Genomic DNA, 16,653 nt, shown 5'->3' with positions numbered 1-16,653 from the left:
TGAAGCGTAGGCGAACCAGGATGGCGGCGGTCGTGGAGAATGTTGTCAAACTGTAAGTGTTTTTCGTTTGGTACCCATGTCAAATCAGAATGTTTTGTTCTATTTTAACAATGGTACATTAGAAAGGAAAGGCAGACATATGTGTTTACTCGTTATGTAAAACGAGTTTGTTCAATAGCCAACATTTACAACAGTCGCCAGATGCACTCGCGTTCTACCTTCCCCATCGTTAGCTAGCTAGTTAGCTACTTGACTTCAATCACCGACTCGTTACGACCCAGCCTGACAGCTATGTCATGTTTTTTTGTCATTGAACTGAGCATAAACTTCCGCAAATGAATGACCTTAATAGAAAGTAGTTATTACCTTTTATTTGACTTGGTAACGCTAACTACATTGTCGAGAACAACCATCGACCATGAAACGAAGGGGTTGTGGTTGGCTCGGTCATTGCTGTCAGGCGTTCAGCTGCAGTTCCTAGAGTTGTTAATATCGCAGGTGGTGTCACAGATCAAGTGACATTAGCACTCCAGTTGACTGTCTCGATCATTATTTTTACCTTGCAGAAAATTGTGCACATTGCCTGGGGATAAACTAGTTACTGTCCAAGCTAATTATTGTTAAGGTTCTGCCATACGCGGCCATATTGGTCCAGTTAAATACCCCAAAATACAACTTTTAATTAAAATAATGTTTAGGCTAAAGTTAACTTTAGCTGATTAATGTACGTTAACTTTAGCTATCGGTACCTAATTGATCTAAACAGTGATCAAAATATCCTCGTGGTTGAGAACTCACTGTCATAAGCAACGTGTCACAGCTAGTGACGTTTGGGGAATCAGATTTAGCTTGGTGTGTGTTCTCTGTATTGCCTAAGCTCGCCGAGTAGTCAAATGCTGTCTCCGATGTCAGCTTGGATACCCAACGTTAATGTGTTTTGGCCGCTTAACGTTAGCTAACTAACAGATTACGTCGCCATGTTAGTAGTTCTAGTTGCGTAATTTGACGTTTTGAAAGAATACCGAGGTCTTGTGAAGAAGAGTCTACAAGAGTTTGACAGATTTGTATGGTTGGCAGAATTAAAAAGTTGCAACGTTAGTTTTACCCTTGTAGTGTTCAGCTGAGGGGTCTGGGTCTGAGAGAAAATTATCTGTAATGTAGTGGCATTATTACAGGAAGTAAGATGCTTAGTTTCCGTATGTCCTCCTATCTTCCTGAAATATATTGTGCAAAATGCATTTTCTGTATTGATTGAATAAGCAATACGTGGCGGTAATTATCCCGTCCCATGTAATACAAAACTCAAGTTTATCACACTCTTTTTCGGTAAATGGTGAGCTATTTTATATTATATTTTTAACAGTAATGAGATAGAAGTCTACTAGCAATTGGGTATTTTCGGTTCATACCACCAAGAGAGACTTTGAGTGTCAGATGCGTTTCATCAGAAGTGGTTTAGCTTTAGTCATCTGTGGTTTTCCATCACCAGGGCTAGCCCCAAACCCTCACCAGTTGTGTGTGCTAGCTCGGCTGGGCCTTTTTGTTCCTCCTGCTGACATAAGTACGGGGCCTCTCAGAAGAGCAGTGAGAGTGGGAGCGAGGAAGTGGGGCAGCGGTAGTGGTGCTGCAAGCAACCCTGTTCCCTTCCAGGCAGTTAGCTGTTGCCAGGCCAACAAAAGAGCACCTGCTGACGCATTCCTCCCTCTGGCCAGGGCCACAATGACACAGTCTGGTTCCCTATTGCTGCAGCCACACACTCTCCTCTCTCTCTCTCTCACACACACACACACACTTTCTCTCTATCTTTCTCTTCCTCACACACAATGACTTGGTCATCCACAGTTGAGCACACGCACACATTCTGTCAACTGTCCAAATGTAATGTCCTTTGCATGTACACCTGTACACACACACACACACACACACACACACACATACACACACACACACTGTGTCAGCTGTTCATAGCCATTGCTTACATTGTCATTCTCTTTCAGTCTCTCCCACTGTTGTCTAAGCCCTGCTGAAACGCAGCCTGTGATGATGGAGCCTGGCTGACCATAAAGGCCTTTTGAAGTTTAATTATCTTAAGCTGATTTTAGACTTGAGGAGATTGGTGGAGCCCCCTCTCCTTCTCCCAACCCATCCCCATCCCCTCACAGTCAAGGCTAAGCCAGAACAGTAACCAGCTCTGGGGTGTTGGAGGAGGCTGATATAGTTGGCCTTCTCCTAATCAGAGGGCAGAGACTTTTGTGTGTTAGTCTGGGTCGGGCCATCTATACTGCCTGTGAGACCTTTGGTTTTCCTGTCCTTTTGCTCTGCTTATGGGTTGTGTGTGTGTGTGTGTGTGTATGTGTGTGTGTGTGTGTGCGTGTGTGTGTGTGTGTGTGTGTGTGTGTGTGTGTGTGTGTGTGTGTGTGTGTGCGCGTGTGCGTGTGCGTGTGCGTGTGCGTGTGCGTGTGCGCGTGCACAGCGACATGTTCTTGTGCATGAACATATCATTTGCTTCTGTTTGTGTGGCTATTAATGTGCTGTTCTTTGTGTGTGTGTGGGTCACTCACAGGCTGGGAGAGCAGTACTATAGAGATGCCATGGAACAGTGCCATAACTACAACGCCCGTCTGTGTGCGGAGCGCAGCGTCCGGATGCCCTTCCTCGACTCCCAGACAGGAGTCGCCCAGAGCAACTGCTACATCTGGATGGAGAAGAGACACAGAGGACCAGGTGATGCATGTGCACTACATTTCTTCTTTCCAGTAGAATAGGTCTGTGAGAGAAAGTGGAATAGAGCATTATGTCCAATATTCTAATATGTGGGTTAATGTTCTGCATTGGGCCCAATATTCCAATATGTGGTTTAATGTTGTGCATTTCTCACTAGTAGGTCACTAGTTGGCAATATTTTTACACCGTCAAATGCCCTTGTTCATTGTCCTTCTACTGTTTTATGTGCCTAGTGTGGTGTTTCTGTAGAGAGCTTGAAGGTCTCTCAGCCTTTGTATATTTTGTATATTTTCCCCTCTAATTTCCTGGAGAATCCACCCAGCAAGTACTGATGATTACTAAAGATGCCATGATCCTGTCCCCTTTGACCAAGTTAAAGCCCTGGATTAGTTTAAGGTTACACAATCTCCTTTGTGGCTCATGGTGTAGGTCAATCGTTTCCCCTTGCCAACGCTGACTCTCAGGCCAGAGAGTTTAAGATGCCTATAACATATTTATTATTTGTAAATCTCTGGTTAGTTCTGTGTACAACGCTATCTGACCACATAGATTATGTTGGTGGACTGAAATCAGTTTAACTTTGGGGTTCTGTTTTTGTCTCCTCTATATGTCTGTAGGACTGGCTCCAGGACAGTTGTATACTTACCCTGCCCGGCGATGGAGGAAGAAGCGGAGAGCCCATCCACCTGAAGACCCCCGGCTGGCCTTCCCCACCCTTAAGTCAGGTAACCCACTCTTCTGCCAGCCCTTGGCTGTTTGGTGCCAGTCTGTGCCATGCATGCCATGCCAGGCTGTACTAGTCTGCATTGGCCTGGGCTGAACTCCACTAGATTCTGGTGTCACAGGGCTGTAATTTCAATGTTGCTATTTAATATGGGCTCTGCTCGGCCTTTGTGCTTTTGGAAAGTGTCCATGTAGATCACTTGGTAGATCTCACCAGCTAGAACAAAGTGTGTGTGTGTGTGTGTGTGTGTGTGTGTGTGTGTGTGTGTGTGTGTGTGTGTGTGTGTGTGTGTGTGTGTGTGTGTGTGTGTGTGTGTGTGTGTGTGTGTGTGTGTGTGTGTGTGTGTGTGTGTGTGTGTGTGTGTGTGTGTGTGTGTGTAACCTTCCTTGTGCTGTTTTTCACAGAGCTGGACCTGGGCCTGAAGAAAGACGCCCTCACATCCTCCGACGGCAGCAGCCTGGAGGCGCTTCTGAAGGCCGAGCCCCTGGACAAGCGCGCAGCACTCGAGCTCCGGGCACCAGAGGACGACCCTAGCGGGTCAGAGTACAGTACCGGGAGCCTTAATCCTGCCACACGCGTACGGAAGGTACCGGAAACATGTGCAAATATTATATTGCGGTGCATCTGAAGAAGTGTGAAATCACTGCACATGGTCACATGATCACATCACTGCATTTGTGGAAGGCCGGTCATCATTAGGTCTGCCATGATATTTTTAGAAGGAGTGTTTGATGTCTGCAAGCACTTCCTTCTGCCACAACCGAAGTCAAACAGAGACCAGAAAGAACATGACTATATGTATGTTCATATGACATATGACTATATGTATGTTCATATGACATATGACTATATGTATATGTTCATATTCTGTGAAATCCTTTGAAAAGGATAGATCAGTGACCTGCATAGTAAATTGCAAAACAAAGTAAACTACTCTGAAGCGTAAATGCATTCTGGTGTGCATCAGAAATCCTTACTGGTTTATTATGCTCAGCTGAAATGAGCCTCCGCAACTGTAACTGGTGAGATGGATCCCTTTACCGACTCCATCTGTCAAATCACATTCTAAATCAATTTCTAATGTTTGACATCTTAACTGGTACCATTATCATTCCCACTCACTGGCAGGTAGTGTGGTGTTGACGCCACATGTTGGCCAGCTGGCTTCCTGCTGTAGCCCTCTTGCCAAGCCTGGTGTGGGGGGAAGGCGTGCTCCAACACCAGATTGGCAGAGGTGTGCGGAGGAAATAAGTGAGTGATGAGAGAATGACAACGGAGAGAGAGAGAGAGAGAGAGAGAGAAACAGAGGAATGCTATTAGTTGTGCCCGGACAAATCACCGCCGCGCCTCAAGGGCACGTCTCGTAGGAATGGTTGCAACGGCAGCTGGAGATTAATGAGGGTTTGTGCTCGTCCTTCCACAGAGAATCCTGGAGCCTGATGACTTCCTGGACGACCTGGATGATGAAGACTATGAGGAGGATACTCCCAAGAGACGTGGCAAAGGGAAAGGAAAGGTGAGGCGGGAGTGATGGACTACAGCTGGGCCCCATTCTACAGGCCTCATGTTTCCACATTTTGGCTTGTTTTTGGCTTGATTGAGTCTTGATGGGTAATGGAAGAAAGAGCCTGTGTGGCCCGAATTGCTATCCCATTGACATTGTAGATGTAGTGGGTCAGGACAGGAGTTAGGCAGGCAGTAAGTGACGAGCAAGCTTGCAGGAATGATTGCTCATTATTTAGAAAGGGGCCTTCGTGGTTGCTGTTGGAATGTGTCACATGGCAGGTGTGGGTAGAAGAATGCGATTAGAGCAGGAAGAAATGTTAGTTGATGAGGCTGATTGTGAGTGATAATTATGAACATGAAGGTGATGGGTCATGAAATGGACCATAAGTGAACTGTGTGGACACAGTGATCATAGAGTGAGGACACTGGTGAAGGTTGGGAGGAGGAGGAGGAGGAGGAGGATGAGGATGTGGGCTATTATTATTGGAGCTGAGATGAAGGCTGATGTGATGTGCACATGCTGCTCTTCTTGCTAGGGTCGTGGGGTCAGCAGCGCCCGGAAGAAGTTGGACGCGGCGGCTGCACTTGAAGACCGAGACAAGCCCTATGCCTGCGATAGTAAGTACACGCACACCCGATCACGTGCATACGCACACATCCTAGTGGGCCTGGAGGGTGGGGATTTCACTAAGGGGTAGCTCATGTTAGCATGGGGTGTTCAGGGCCACCACCTCTCTCCTTCATATCTCTGTCTCTCTCCTTCTCCCATTCATTCTCACTCTCTCTCTCTCTCTCTCTCTCTCTCTCTCTCACTTTTTCTCTCTTTCTCTCTCTCACTTTCTCTCTTTTTTTTCTCCTGTCTTTCTTTCTATTGCCATAATTGCTTTATACCAAAAACTGCTAAACCAAAGAATTGTCTGTCTGACATTATCTTTTTCTGTCTATCATTATGTTTTTCTGTCTGTCTTGTCATGTCCTATGTCTGTTTCACTTTCTTCCCCATCTGTCTATCTGATTCCACATAAATTTACATTAGTAACTGATGCCTCTGTTTGAGCACATTTTTCAACGCTAGTTTATATCTGGAGGTGGATTCGCAGATGGTAGAATGACTTGTCGCAGTGACAAACAGAGCGGCGACAAAGTAGATTCCAAACTGTTTTTTGCTTGCTGTGATTGACGGTATGAATATTGTGTTTCATAGTTCATTATTACTCTTCCAATACCTTCTAATTTGTACGTTGTATAAACGTATGCATTACATTCTGAATAATTCAATTCTCACACTGATTATGGAGTGAGTACTTGGTAAATTATAAACTATATTTCCTATGACCACAACTTTCATAGCTGGCGATGGGGAGAAAGGGATGTTTTTTAACATGCCACATGGCAAACGACAATAATTGTCATTCAGTTACTGTCAGGAAAATTTGAAAACTATAAACTGTCGCTGCAACAAAAAAACAGTAGTCATTCTATAAACTGTAAACCCACCTTTTATTTTTGTAGTGGTCAACTCATTCTGAATATTATTGTAGTGTCCACCGCCAGTGACAAATTTGCTCTGAGTAAAACCACTCTAGTCGAGCAGTCAGAAAGAGCATTGTTTAAAGTTTCTTACTGCAACTCTACTAGTCTCTCATCTCATAGCTTCACCGTTTACATTTTGGACTAGCACAAAACTGTCCTCATGTGATGCTAATATTAGTCCGACAGGCTGTCTGAATGAACAGTTTTCACTGTATGCTGTTCACTGTGTTGTCTCTATGTTCATGTCATGATCGTGTACAGGGTTTTATTTTCCTTTCTCTCTCTGTCTCCTGGTTTTCACGAGTATGTGGCTGTACGACTCTGAGTCCCTTCTGTCTGTGCTCTCTCTCCCTTTTTTTTTCTCTTTTTTGTTCTGTTCTCTCTTTCAGACACTTTCAAACAAAAGCATATTTCAAAACCTTCTGAACGAGGTATATTTCTCTCACTCCTTTCTCTATTTTCCTCGCCTTGTGTCTGCTCATCAGTCTGCTTGTTTTGTCTCTTTCTTTTTCTTGAATGTTGACTGCGTGTGTGTGTGTGTGTGTGTGTGTGTGCGTGTGTCTGTTTTTCCCTCTGCCCTACATATAGAGGGCACAGAGTATTCCCTTCATCACCCCAGAGATTGATAGACATAGAACACCCCCACCCCTTTAATATTCTTTAATATAAATATTGTGCTTATGGATAGATTGACGCTAGATATTGGTAGGTATTGAATTTTAGTACCACAAGTGCTGGACCAGCTTAATTTTTTTACAAGGCTCTCTGGTACAGTATTGCAGGGCATGACTTTTTAAGACCTAGCCCTAATACATTTGAAGACTTGACTCATAATAAGACATGCATAAGAGAGCTCTCTAAATTACCCATAATACCATAATGTCTATAATATCTATAAGGCCATTCAAACAGCCCTTACTCTGGTCTGTGCATTCTCCCAAACTCAGTTCTCCAAACATGTAACTCTTAACATAGCGGAGTCAGTCAGTAGGACAGTAGGAAGCTTGAGCTGTAGCATGTTGCAGCATGAGCTGGGTGTCCTGGCCTGGGGGCATGTTTAAATCACCCCTTAGTGAGCCTTCGTGGCGCTGCTGATTTCTCAGCTCACTGAGAGGAGGAATGAAAAATAACAGTATGGTGTGCTAATGTATCCTTAATATAACCCTGTTCTACACAGTCAGTCTAACACCAAACCAAGTCTGTCGTGCTGATGTTTAAAGGTCTCGTTATGTTGCCATCATCAAAGATTGGAAATCTAACTAAAGTCCTGTCACAACTGACACTCATATAAGCATGAAATTGTGTGACTTTTTTTTTAACAGAAAATGCCTAAATTTGGTCAATTTTGACCTCTTTATTAAAATAATGATTTATGTCAGTACATTTTACAAGGTACAGCCATTAAATGTAGTTCTGGAATGGCACTTTCTCTTCCTCTTGTCATGTGAAATGTCTATCTCCATTTCATATTTCATTATTTTCAACATGCCTACATGACTCTCCCTCCCTCTTCTCTGCCCTGTGTTTTTGCTTTAGTAAATCCCCTCAAAGCTCATGGTCCCGTGCCATGTCCATCATAGTCTCCCTTTCCTCTTCACCTCCTCTTCACCTCCTTCCATTCTCCCTAGAGTGAAATAGTGCCTCTGCTTTTGTTTCAAGCTGCCTTACAAACTGGTCAAAGCTACACTGAGTGAATGTGTTATGGGGGGGGTTTGAGGGAGGGAATGAGGGAGATTTGGAAAGCCAGTATTTTCTTTGGATCTGTGAAGGTGTTAGAGTCAGTGTGTGTGTGTGTGTGTGTGTGTGTGTGTGTGTGTGTGTGTGTGTGTGTGTGTGTGTGTGTGTGTGTGTGTGTGTGTGTGTGTGTGTGTGTGTGTGTGTGTGTGTGTGTGTGTGTGTGTGTGTGTGTGTGTGTGTGTGTGTGTGTGTGTGTGTGTGTGTGTGTGTGTGTGTGTGTGTGTGTGTGTGTGTGTGTGTTTCTTTGGAAAAGGACGAAAGAGCAGCTTGTTGGCAAGGCCCCCCTTGACTAACCCAAGAGCCGCCACGCACAAGTCTCCTGCTTCACAGAGACGTCCGTCCTTATCTGCCGTGCCTTCAGAAGCACTGATAAATGAGGAGACTGGACAGGCTGAATCAGTCTGGCAGCTTTTAGCTTTCACCACTAACACCCGAGCACAGAACGTGAAGGAGAAGCTTGACAGGGTGCCATTTTCTGGCTGATGTGGAGGAGAGATCTGGTATTGCCTTGCGTGCAAGTGGTGGGATTTTGGGAGGTAACGGGGGAGTGACTGAGTGAATGTAGAGTATGAAGGAGGAAGGGAAGTGAAGGGCGGGGCTGTGAAGAGATGGAACGTGGACTTGTCAGAAGCTGTGCTATGCTGAGAGATTCACTCTGAGGCCCTCTTTTCATGTGGGCCGATTTTAAGCATTATGTTGGAATGCTGCACAGTGGTGAAGGACAGCCTGTTGGTGTTTGCGTACAACTCCGTTATCGAGCTGTGGCTTTTTATTAGAAAAGGTATGTCTGTGATCAAAACACTTCCTGAATAGGTCAAATCTAATGGAACTCATTTTAAATGGGAAGAGTACATGTACATTGAAATAGCTTTGTTTGCGTCTAACCCATGCCATTTGGTGGAAATTACAAAGACAGCTAGAGGGAGGAGGTTTAGAAGAAGTGTAGTAAGGGAACACAGAACGAGTCTGTTGTCATGTGCTGCATCCATCCCTGCCATCTTGTGACTGACCTCCATCTTTGCCTGAAGCGGTCATGACCGCAGAAGACTGCAGCCACTGTGTCCCTGTCGTAGTTGCTCTAACTGCCTCGCCACTAACCCACATCTTTTGAACTCTCCTCTTTTAGGAAACCGTACAGTTGCATCATCTTTGAAAGACCCCCCAGGATAGCAGCTGATGTTTGGTTTGATAGTGCACCCTCTAGTGGCCTCTATGGGCCACGGCTATCTAGGCTCACTAATGATTTGCACAGAAACAACACAAGTTGAAACAAAATGTGAAAGAACATGCAAAAACTAAACATACTTTTCCATGCATTTTGCTCGTCCATCAAGCTTTCACATTTTTTGTCCACATGCAATTATTTAAGGGCCAAACTTGCTGAACACACAGAGAAAGAATGTGTTTCCCTGACTGGTTTTATACTGTATGTGGTGTGAGTTTAGCTGGTTGTGCTGAATAATCAGAATGAGCCCCGTTTGTGTTGGCCTACTCTAAAACTGCAGAGACCTGCTGAAAGCAGAGTTGCAGCAGTTCACTATAACGTTTGAAATGTTTACGAGTACAAACCACTGGAACAAAACACTTGTAAAGCGATCTCATTCGGGGCAACAGGCTGACGCAATTATCCTTGCAGTGTTTCATGGATTTCATCACCACGTTGTTATCTGTGTTGATTGAATATAAACTTTTTATAGATCAGACCACAGACCAAACGCGTTGATGTTCATGTAATTGCATGAAATGAAGCATTCAATTGCATAAGTGTATTAATGAATTGCAGCGCTGAAAGTTTTATGGTCAATTGAAACTCATTCACAACTCCTTTTGAATTTACTGAAAGGTTTCATTAAAATATTGGGGAACCACCCATTTATTAATGTTTGTAATAAACATATTAATAATGTAATAAACTCCAGAGAATGAGATGGAATGGATTTAAGATTTATGCTACGAGCTTGCAGTGTAGCTTGTCTCGGCCCGATTAACCAAGTTTCCTGTGGGCTCAAAAGACCTGTTGATTGTGCTGTCCTAGTGTTCTAGTAGTTCTAGGGTTCTAGTAGTTAGAATAGTGACCTTGGACCTTGGCTCCATACAGGCACCAGCAATAGAAGTTCAATTTGGCCTCAGCCTCCGTCCGTAATTTGTCTGTTTTATGTTTTGCCCGTCTTGCCTGAAGCCCTTTTGTGGCACAGCTGTAAAATGTGAACCACATTCATTGTGGCAGATCAGAGATTGAGGTTTTGGCAGGGCAGGTCAGTGTGGATGTTTGCCCTGCCTCTGTGCTTTTTGTAAAGGAAGACATGCAAGGTTAGCTGTCCTGTTGGGAGCCGTGAGTTTGCCAGGTGATTGTTCTCTTGTCTGTGGAGGTGTTGCCTTTCGTGAAGTTTGCATTAATTAATCAGTGGAAGGCCTTTCCTCTCAAACAGTGAAGCAGAATTTGTTTGTGCGTGACCTTGCCCTTGCCAGTAGTTTTTCATAAGGCTTGTTTGTTGATTCGTGATGTTTGGGTTACAAGTGGGGGATCCTCTCCTCTATTGATGAAGCTCCTTGTTGTGTTTAGCCAAAGCCAGTGGATAGCTGTGTCCACATAGTCGGACTTCCCAAAGGGCGTATGACATTGGAGTGGTTGTTAAATCTTAGGTACAATTAACTGTAAATGAAAAAAAAAAAAACGAATACCAAATATTGTTTAATAATGATTTTACTTCTTTTGCCACAAGTCTTGTTTTCTATGTTTAAGAAGGAAAATCTACTGTTTAAAGATGAGAAGTCTGTGGATGAATGTTTTCCATGTAGAGAGAGAGAGAGAGAAATTAATACTCACCAGTGTGTGTGAATACTCACCAGTGTGTGTGCCTGCGTGGGTACTCACCAGTGTGTGTGTGTATGCATGTGTCCTTGCATGCCTGTGTGCACATGCGCTAGTTTGTGTGTTTGTTGAAATGTGCCCATTTGTCTGGGTCTGCAGTCTGTGGGAAGCGCTATAAGAACCGGCCAGGTCTGAGCTACCACTACGCCCACTCTCATCTGGCGGACGAGGAGGGGGAGAAGGAGGAAGAGGCCGACCTTCGCACAGCAACCCCGCCCCAACCAGAGGAGCCCAAGGGTGAGGGCCCAATCAGAATGAAGCTAGCTGCACCAAACATGCCCAACAAAATCTTTATGCTTTAGTTACACTATATACACTATAATATAGTATATTATATATAGTATATATATAGTTTATAGAGAATCAAATGCTTAAGAATATATAGAGTTTGTTTGTCAGATGGAATAAAAATCCTTTAATGGTCAATGATTTGTTTCATCAGTATAATGCTACTTATTTGAATGCATTCAAAGAAGATTATCTTTGTGTCTAATGTTGTAATTAATTTTCTAATTCTAATCTAATTTTGAGTGTGATAGATCTTGACCTGTTAAAATCTTTGGAGGATTGAAAGTTGTGGGGGACCAGTTGTCCAGCTGCTATATTAGTGGATGTGCTTTGTCCTTCAGCACCTAAGAAGGGGCCTGACGGTCTGGCCCTGCCCAACAACTACTGTGACTTCTGCCTGGGCGACTCCAACATGAACCAGAAAACAGGCCAGTCAGAGGAGCTGGTCTCCTGCTCTGACTGTGGACGCTCGGGTCAGTACACATGGTGGTGTTTGGTTATTTGTCTATAATGTTTTTTTTTTTTTTAATATAAATTCTTCTTTTATCTTTCTCTTTCTTTTCTGTTTCTGTTGAGCTTGCCACTCTTAACCCCAAAGTACCCTTAACACTTTATTCAAACGGTTTGCTTTACAGTTTGTGACATGACCCCAACTCCCCCTTTCCTCATCTCTCTGTCTTTTGCGCCCTCTCTCTCTTTCTGCAGGTCATCCCTCGTGTCTGCAGTTCACGCCTGTAATGATGGCGGCAGTGAAGACGTATCGCTGGCAGTGCATTGAGTGCAAGTGCTGCAATATCTGCGGCACATCAGAAAATGATGCAAGTTACTTTCACTTTCTCTCTCGTGTTCTTGGCAAATGAAAGTGCAGAACTTTACAAAGAACTGCAAACCACAATGATCCAGATTGAATCCAAAGGACTTATTAAAAATTATTGTGATCTTAAGCTTGGTCCCCCAGGGCTTCCGTAGCTTTCCCATCCCATCTTTTCCCTTACAAGTTAAAGAGGGCTAATTCATTCCCTTGTTAAGCACGGGTGTGTGTGTCTGTGTGTCTGTGTGTGTGTGTGTGTGTGTGTGTGTGTGTGTGTGTGTGTGTGTGTGTGTGTGTGTGTGTGTGTGTGTGTGTGTGTGTGTGTGTGTGTGTGTGTGTGTGTGTGTGTGTGTGTGTGTGTGTGTGTGTGTGTGTGTGTGTGTGTGTGTGTGTGTGTGTGTGTGTTACTGTTATTACTTTTCCATTTTGTGCAGTCCAGGTGTGTTGTGGGTAATTTAGTGTTTGTGACATTCTGTCATCAGGACCAGCTGCTGTTCTGTGATGACTGTGACAGAGGCTACCACATGTATTGTCTCACCCCGCCCATGTCAGAACCTCCAGAAGGTCAGGCACTCAAACATTCTGACTAGTGTATATTATAGCCAGTTTAAAGTGAAGTGGTTGACAATTACCATATTTCTTTGTGTGCATAATGCATCTAGAAATATACATTGACATTTTAAACCTATTTAAATATTCTTGAAATTGCTGTCAAATGGTAAATGGTTAGTCTGTAGTCTAAATTGCTGTTTGCTAGTGATTTTAATTTCCCAATGTGTCCTGCATCCATAATTCATTATGGATTTCTTGACAGAACATGTAAACATGTCTATGTTTACAATGAGCATTGTATCCCTGAATGTGAATCTGAAGCTGTCGTTTTCTCAACATTTGATCTCTTCTCTACGACAGGGAGCTGGAGCTGTCACTTGTGTCTGGACCTGTTGAAAGAAAAAGCCTCCATATACCAGAACCAGAATGCTCCGCCATCGTGATGGCTCCCCCCTGCAACAGCAACCCAAGTGTTTTGGTTCCCCCTCACTTCCAATAACAAAGCCCTCCTTGGCCTGATTGGGAGAGAAACTTGGCAGGGAGCTGTTCAGATGAGAGGGGGGTGAAAAGGGAAGTGTACTTCACCCCAAGACCCACAGACAGAACGAAAGAGGGAAAGAGAGGGAGGAAGTGATATATGGAGAAAGAGAGAGAGAGTTTCCCCTTCCTCCCTCTCTCCTTTTCCCTCTTTCTACACAGGCAGGTTTGATCTCAGTATGACTGTTACACAGTTCAAAGTTCAAACTACCCACCGCTTTTTGTTTTCAACTATTAGCCTTTAGCAATATCAGACATACACAAAGACTTGTTGATTGAATACTCAGTAACTCAAATACCTGACTGCACTATATTACTCCCTAGGATATATTCTGCTTGCATTATCCTCTAACAACCACAGGTGGGGGTGTTACCTGCGTCAGGAGCCCATAGGGTTCTAGCGGGTACACCAACCTGGAACCTTGTTTCACTGCATCAGCGAAGACAAGTAGACACAAAACTGTAGCACTCATTCGCCAAAAAGCCAGAACCCACGCAGGAGTCAGAAACCGCTTTAAACCGCTTTGGGGTTCCTGAGGTTCCACCTCTGGAGGACCGGTTGTGATGTGGACTGATATCATGAGTTTGAACTGGTTTTGGGAGTCTGATCTACTCTGTTCACTCTCGAAGCCTTGATCAGTAACTGATTGAAATGACTTTTTTTTTTTTTTTCCTGAATACTAGGGATTCTCTGGTGTGCATTGTGTGTCCTCAAGATCTGTGTAATGTTATTGGCCAAAAATGGCTTGTTTTTGTTTTTCGAATCCTAGGCTGCTATTTCTCCTCTTTCTGTTTTCTGCAGCTAGAAGGTTGATGATGTTCTTGATATTGATGGTGTGGTTCAGGCCCTCCAGAGTGGAATCTCTGGCCCCGTCTCTTTGAAATCTTTCTGCCATTTGCACATAGAAAACGTCAATAGTTGAAACCAATCAGCATGCCAATGCTTGTCCTTAATAAGACAAATGGTTAACATGTTTTTATTTGTATATTTATATATTTGTATAGCATATAAAAGCTTTGATGTATTTTAAAAAAAAAAACAACAATCTGAAATGGTAGAAATGGTTGAATATTCTAACTATGTCTGTGTGAGTTTATCTGTATGGAGAGTAGCATTATACACCAGAAAGAACCCAGTTCAGTGAAGCACTGACACTCCCATAGGTCCAAACGTTTACAGTGAGAAAGCATGGACAAAGTGGACTGTAGTGAGGTAGACGGCCACTGAGAAGAGATTCCCTCCATGTTCCCTTCACGCTAAGGGAGCCGCTGAATGGGCTTGTTAAGGTTAAATTCAATCAGGAAGTGGTCAGCTGCCATTGAGTCATATTGAGAAGCCTGCCGTGTTTGCCGTGAATGTAAATTTAATTTCCCCTTTATTACCTCATAAACTACAAAGTACTGAATTGGACAACATACTTTCAGAGACTCTGAGTAAACTGGCTAAAGCTAAAGGGAGGCATCACAAGTAAATTGGCGTGTGTGTGTGTGTGTGTGCGCGTGCGTGCGTGCGTAGATTCCCAAATGCCACCTTGTGGCTTTCCTTTGTAGTGTGACAAGGAAAGGCAATGATCATAAACTGGCCCAAAACTTGTCTCCTGTAATGCAGGATGATGTGTGACTATAGCAGTAACGTTGAACGCGTCTCAATTTGAAAACAGTTACTTGCCCCAAATTGCTATCTGACTGTTTAATTTTTGCAAGCTGTCTAGGAGAATGTGACTGAATATCTGATAATATGTTATGATCTGGTGCGCAGTTTAATGTGTAAGTTAGGTCAACCTGTTTTGAAAGGTAGATGTCTTGGGTTGGGTGGGGGAAAGGGCTCTGAGCACTTGCCTAGATGTGCTGTGACTTAATTAGCAGGAATTTTCACTGACATGTCGGTGTAAAGGTTAGTGCGAGTTCAATTATAAGAGGGGTATGAGCTGAAGAGGATTTGGCTATTTATGTATCGACACATATGATAACCGCTCAGAATTGTGGACTTTGAGACTTGTCTTTAACACTGCTAAATAAACAGAATGAATAGAGTTAAACTTTGAACTGAATGAATAGTGAAAAGAATGAATACTTTCAAAGCGCTCAATCATTATCATCCACTCTTGCAGTAAGATCATTCCTCTCACCATGGTGGTGCACCTTTTGATAGAACATTAGCAGTTATCTGGCCAGGATGTCCATTAGGAGAACCTCTGTCCCGTCCATAGTTTGGTTTGTGAGTGGTCTGTTTACGCAGCTTCGCCAGTAGAGGGCCATCACAGCCTTGGTGTCCAACCTATGGCAGACTTGACTTTATGTGTAGCTGTGTAGCATTGAACTGGATCACGAGGCTGGAGAAAGAGTAGATTGGCTTAGAGCCCCATTCTAATCCCTTTCTGGTCCGCCCTCGAGGCTTTCTTGTCTTTTGGATGAAATTACTCACTCTGGATTGAATAAATTGTCATTTTAAAATTGAGGTGATTTTGGAGGGGGAAACTGATTTGATCACAGATCAAACCATAATGTCAACAGCAAAAGCCTGTAGTTATTTTAAGTTAAATAATATTTAATGGGAGATCAAACACGCATCCTTAAACTAGTTACTCAGCATATTTTTTATAAAAATGTATTTGGTCTGGTACATTTACAGTTTAGAAAGAACATTATCCAAGTTGATTTTTTTTCTTACATTTATTTATCTCTCAGAATCTCTCTAACCACTATCCACACAGTTGTCTGGATTTCTTGGCCAGGTTTTAAATACAGTAATAAAGAAAGACAATAACATTACTACAGTACTAGAGCAGCACAGAGAGTGTGAACATCCATCAGTGTGCAGAGTCCTCCAGCTCCACTGCAGTCGCCCAGAGTGTGCACAACTCTGAACCTTTGATGGGACATATATGGTAGATAGTGGCCGGATGTGTGTCATCAGCAAAGGTCCTGGATTAGTTATGTAGATTCATAACCACAAGTACAATCCACATTTGCATTTTAAGGTATAGTCACTGCAGGGGTAACTGAGGTATTGGTGCATTGTGTAATATAATTTAGCTTAACTGTCATGTTATATCAATAGCCAACTAACCATATTAAAGCATTAAAAACATGTATGCATTGGTTTTGTTTCTTATTTGTATTTGTTTTTAGAAGCAGTGGCCATGGATATACATCTGATTGTTTATTTGAGCTTTTTTCCCCATCTATTTACTAGGTTGGTGTTAAACATTTTTAGGGTGTGTTTGGGTTTCTTTATGGAATGTTTTGTTTTTATGGTACATTTTTTTTTTCAAAGAATATTCAAATAAATTCTTGGCACTGAGTATGTTTTATTAGTGTTTTTTTTTTAAACGTGTGGCTGACAACATTTGAAAACAACAAAAGACA

At 43.2% G+C, this 16,653-nt stretch overlaps 1 protein-coding gene across 2 annotated transcripts; it reads left to right on the top strand.

Annotated features, from left to right (window-relative positions):
* Nucleotides 1–15,330, top strand: dpf2 (double PHD fingers 2). 2 transcript variants are annotated; one of them, XM_076274732.1, is made up of 12 exons: nt 1–52; nt 2,564–2,724; nt 3,342–3,449; nt 3,853–4,034; nt 4,872–4,964; nt 5,491–5,572; nt 6,877–6,918; nt 11,196–11,333; nt 11,726–11,857; nt 12,090–12,202; nt 12,678–12,759; nt 13,108–15,330. In XM_076274732.1, exons 1-12 carry the CDS (start codon nt 21–23, stop codon nt 13,188–13,190), a joined length of 1,248 nt encoding a protein of 415 aa, XP_076130847.1. In that variant the 5' UTR covers nt 1–20; the 3' UTR covers nt 13,191–15,330. The 2 variants fall into 2 exon arrangements, with proteins under 2 accessions (XP_076130847.1, XP_076130848.1); XM_076274733.1 differs by lacking the exon at nt 6,877–6,918.
* The last annotated feature ends 1,323 nt before the right edge of the window (nt 15,331–16,653 follow it).

The sequence above is a fragment of the Alosa pseudoharengus genome, unplaced genomic scaffold (assembly GCF_046254945.1).
Source record: "Alosa pseudoharengus isolate Yale_2024_CS ecotype anadromous, Long Island Sound unplaced genomic scaffold, YU_APseudo_1.1 YU_APseudo_1.1_scf_8, whole genome shotgun sequence".
Classification (NCBI taxonomy): domain Eukaryota; kingdom Metazoa; phylum Chordata; class Actinopteri; order Clupeiformes; family Clupeidae; genus Alosa; species Alosa pseudoharengus.
Note: the sequence above shows the minus strand (reverse complement) of the source record. Positions and strands in the feature narration are given on the sequence as shown.

Excerpts from the sequence above, each read along its gene's own strand:
- dpf2 (XM_076274732.1), top strand. The coding sequence starts at position 21 with ATGGCGGCGGTCGTGGAGAATGTTGTCAAACT. Across the intron at positions 53-2,563 it reads GTGGAGAATGTTGTCAAACT|GCTGGGAGAGCAGTACTATA; the intron begins GTAAGTGTTTTT and ends GGTCACTCACAG. Across the intron at positions 11,334-11,725 it reads CCAACCAGAGGAGCCCAAGG|CACCTAAGAAGGGGCCTGAC; the intron begins GTGAGGGCCCAA and ends TTTGTCCTTCAG.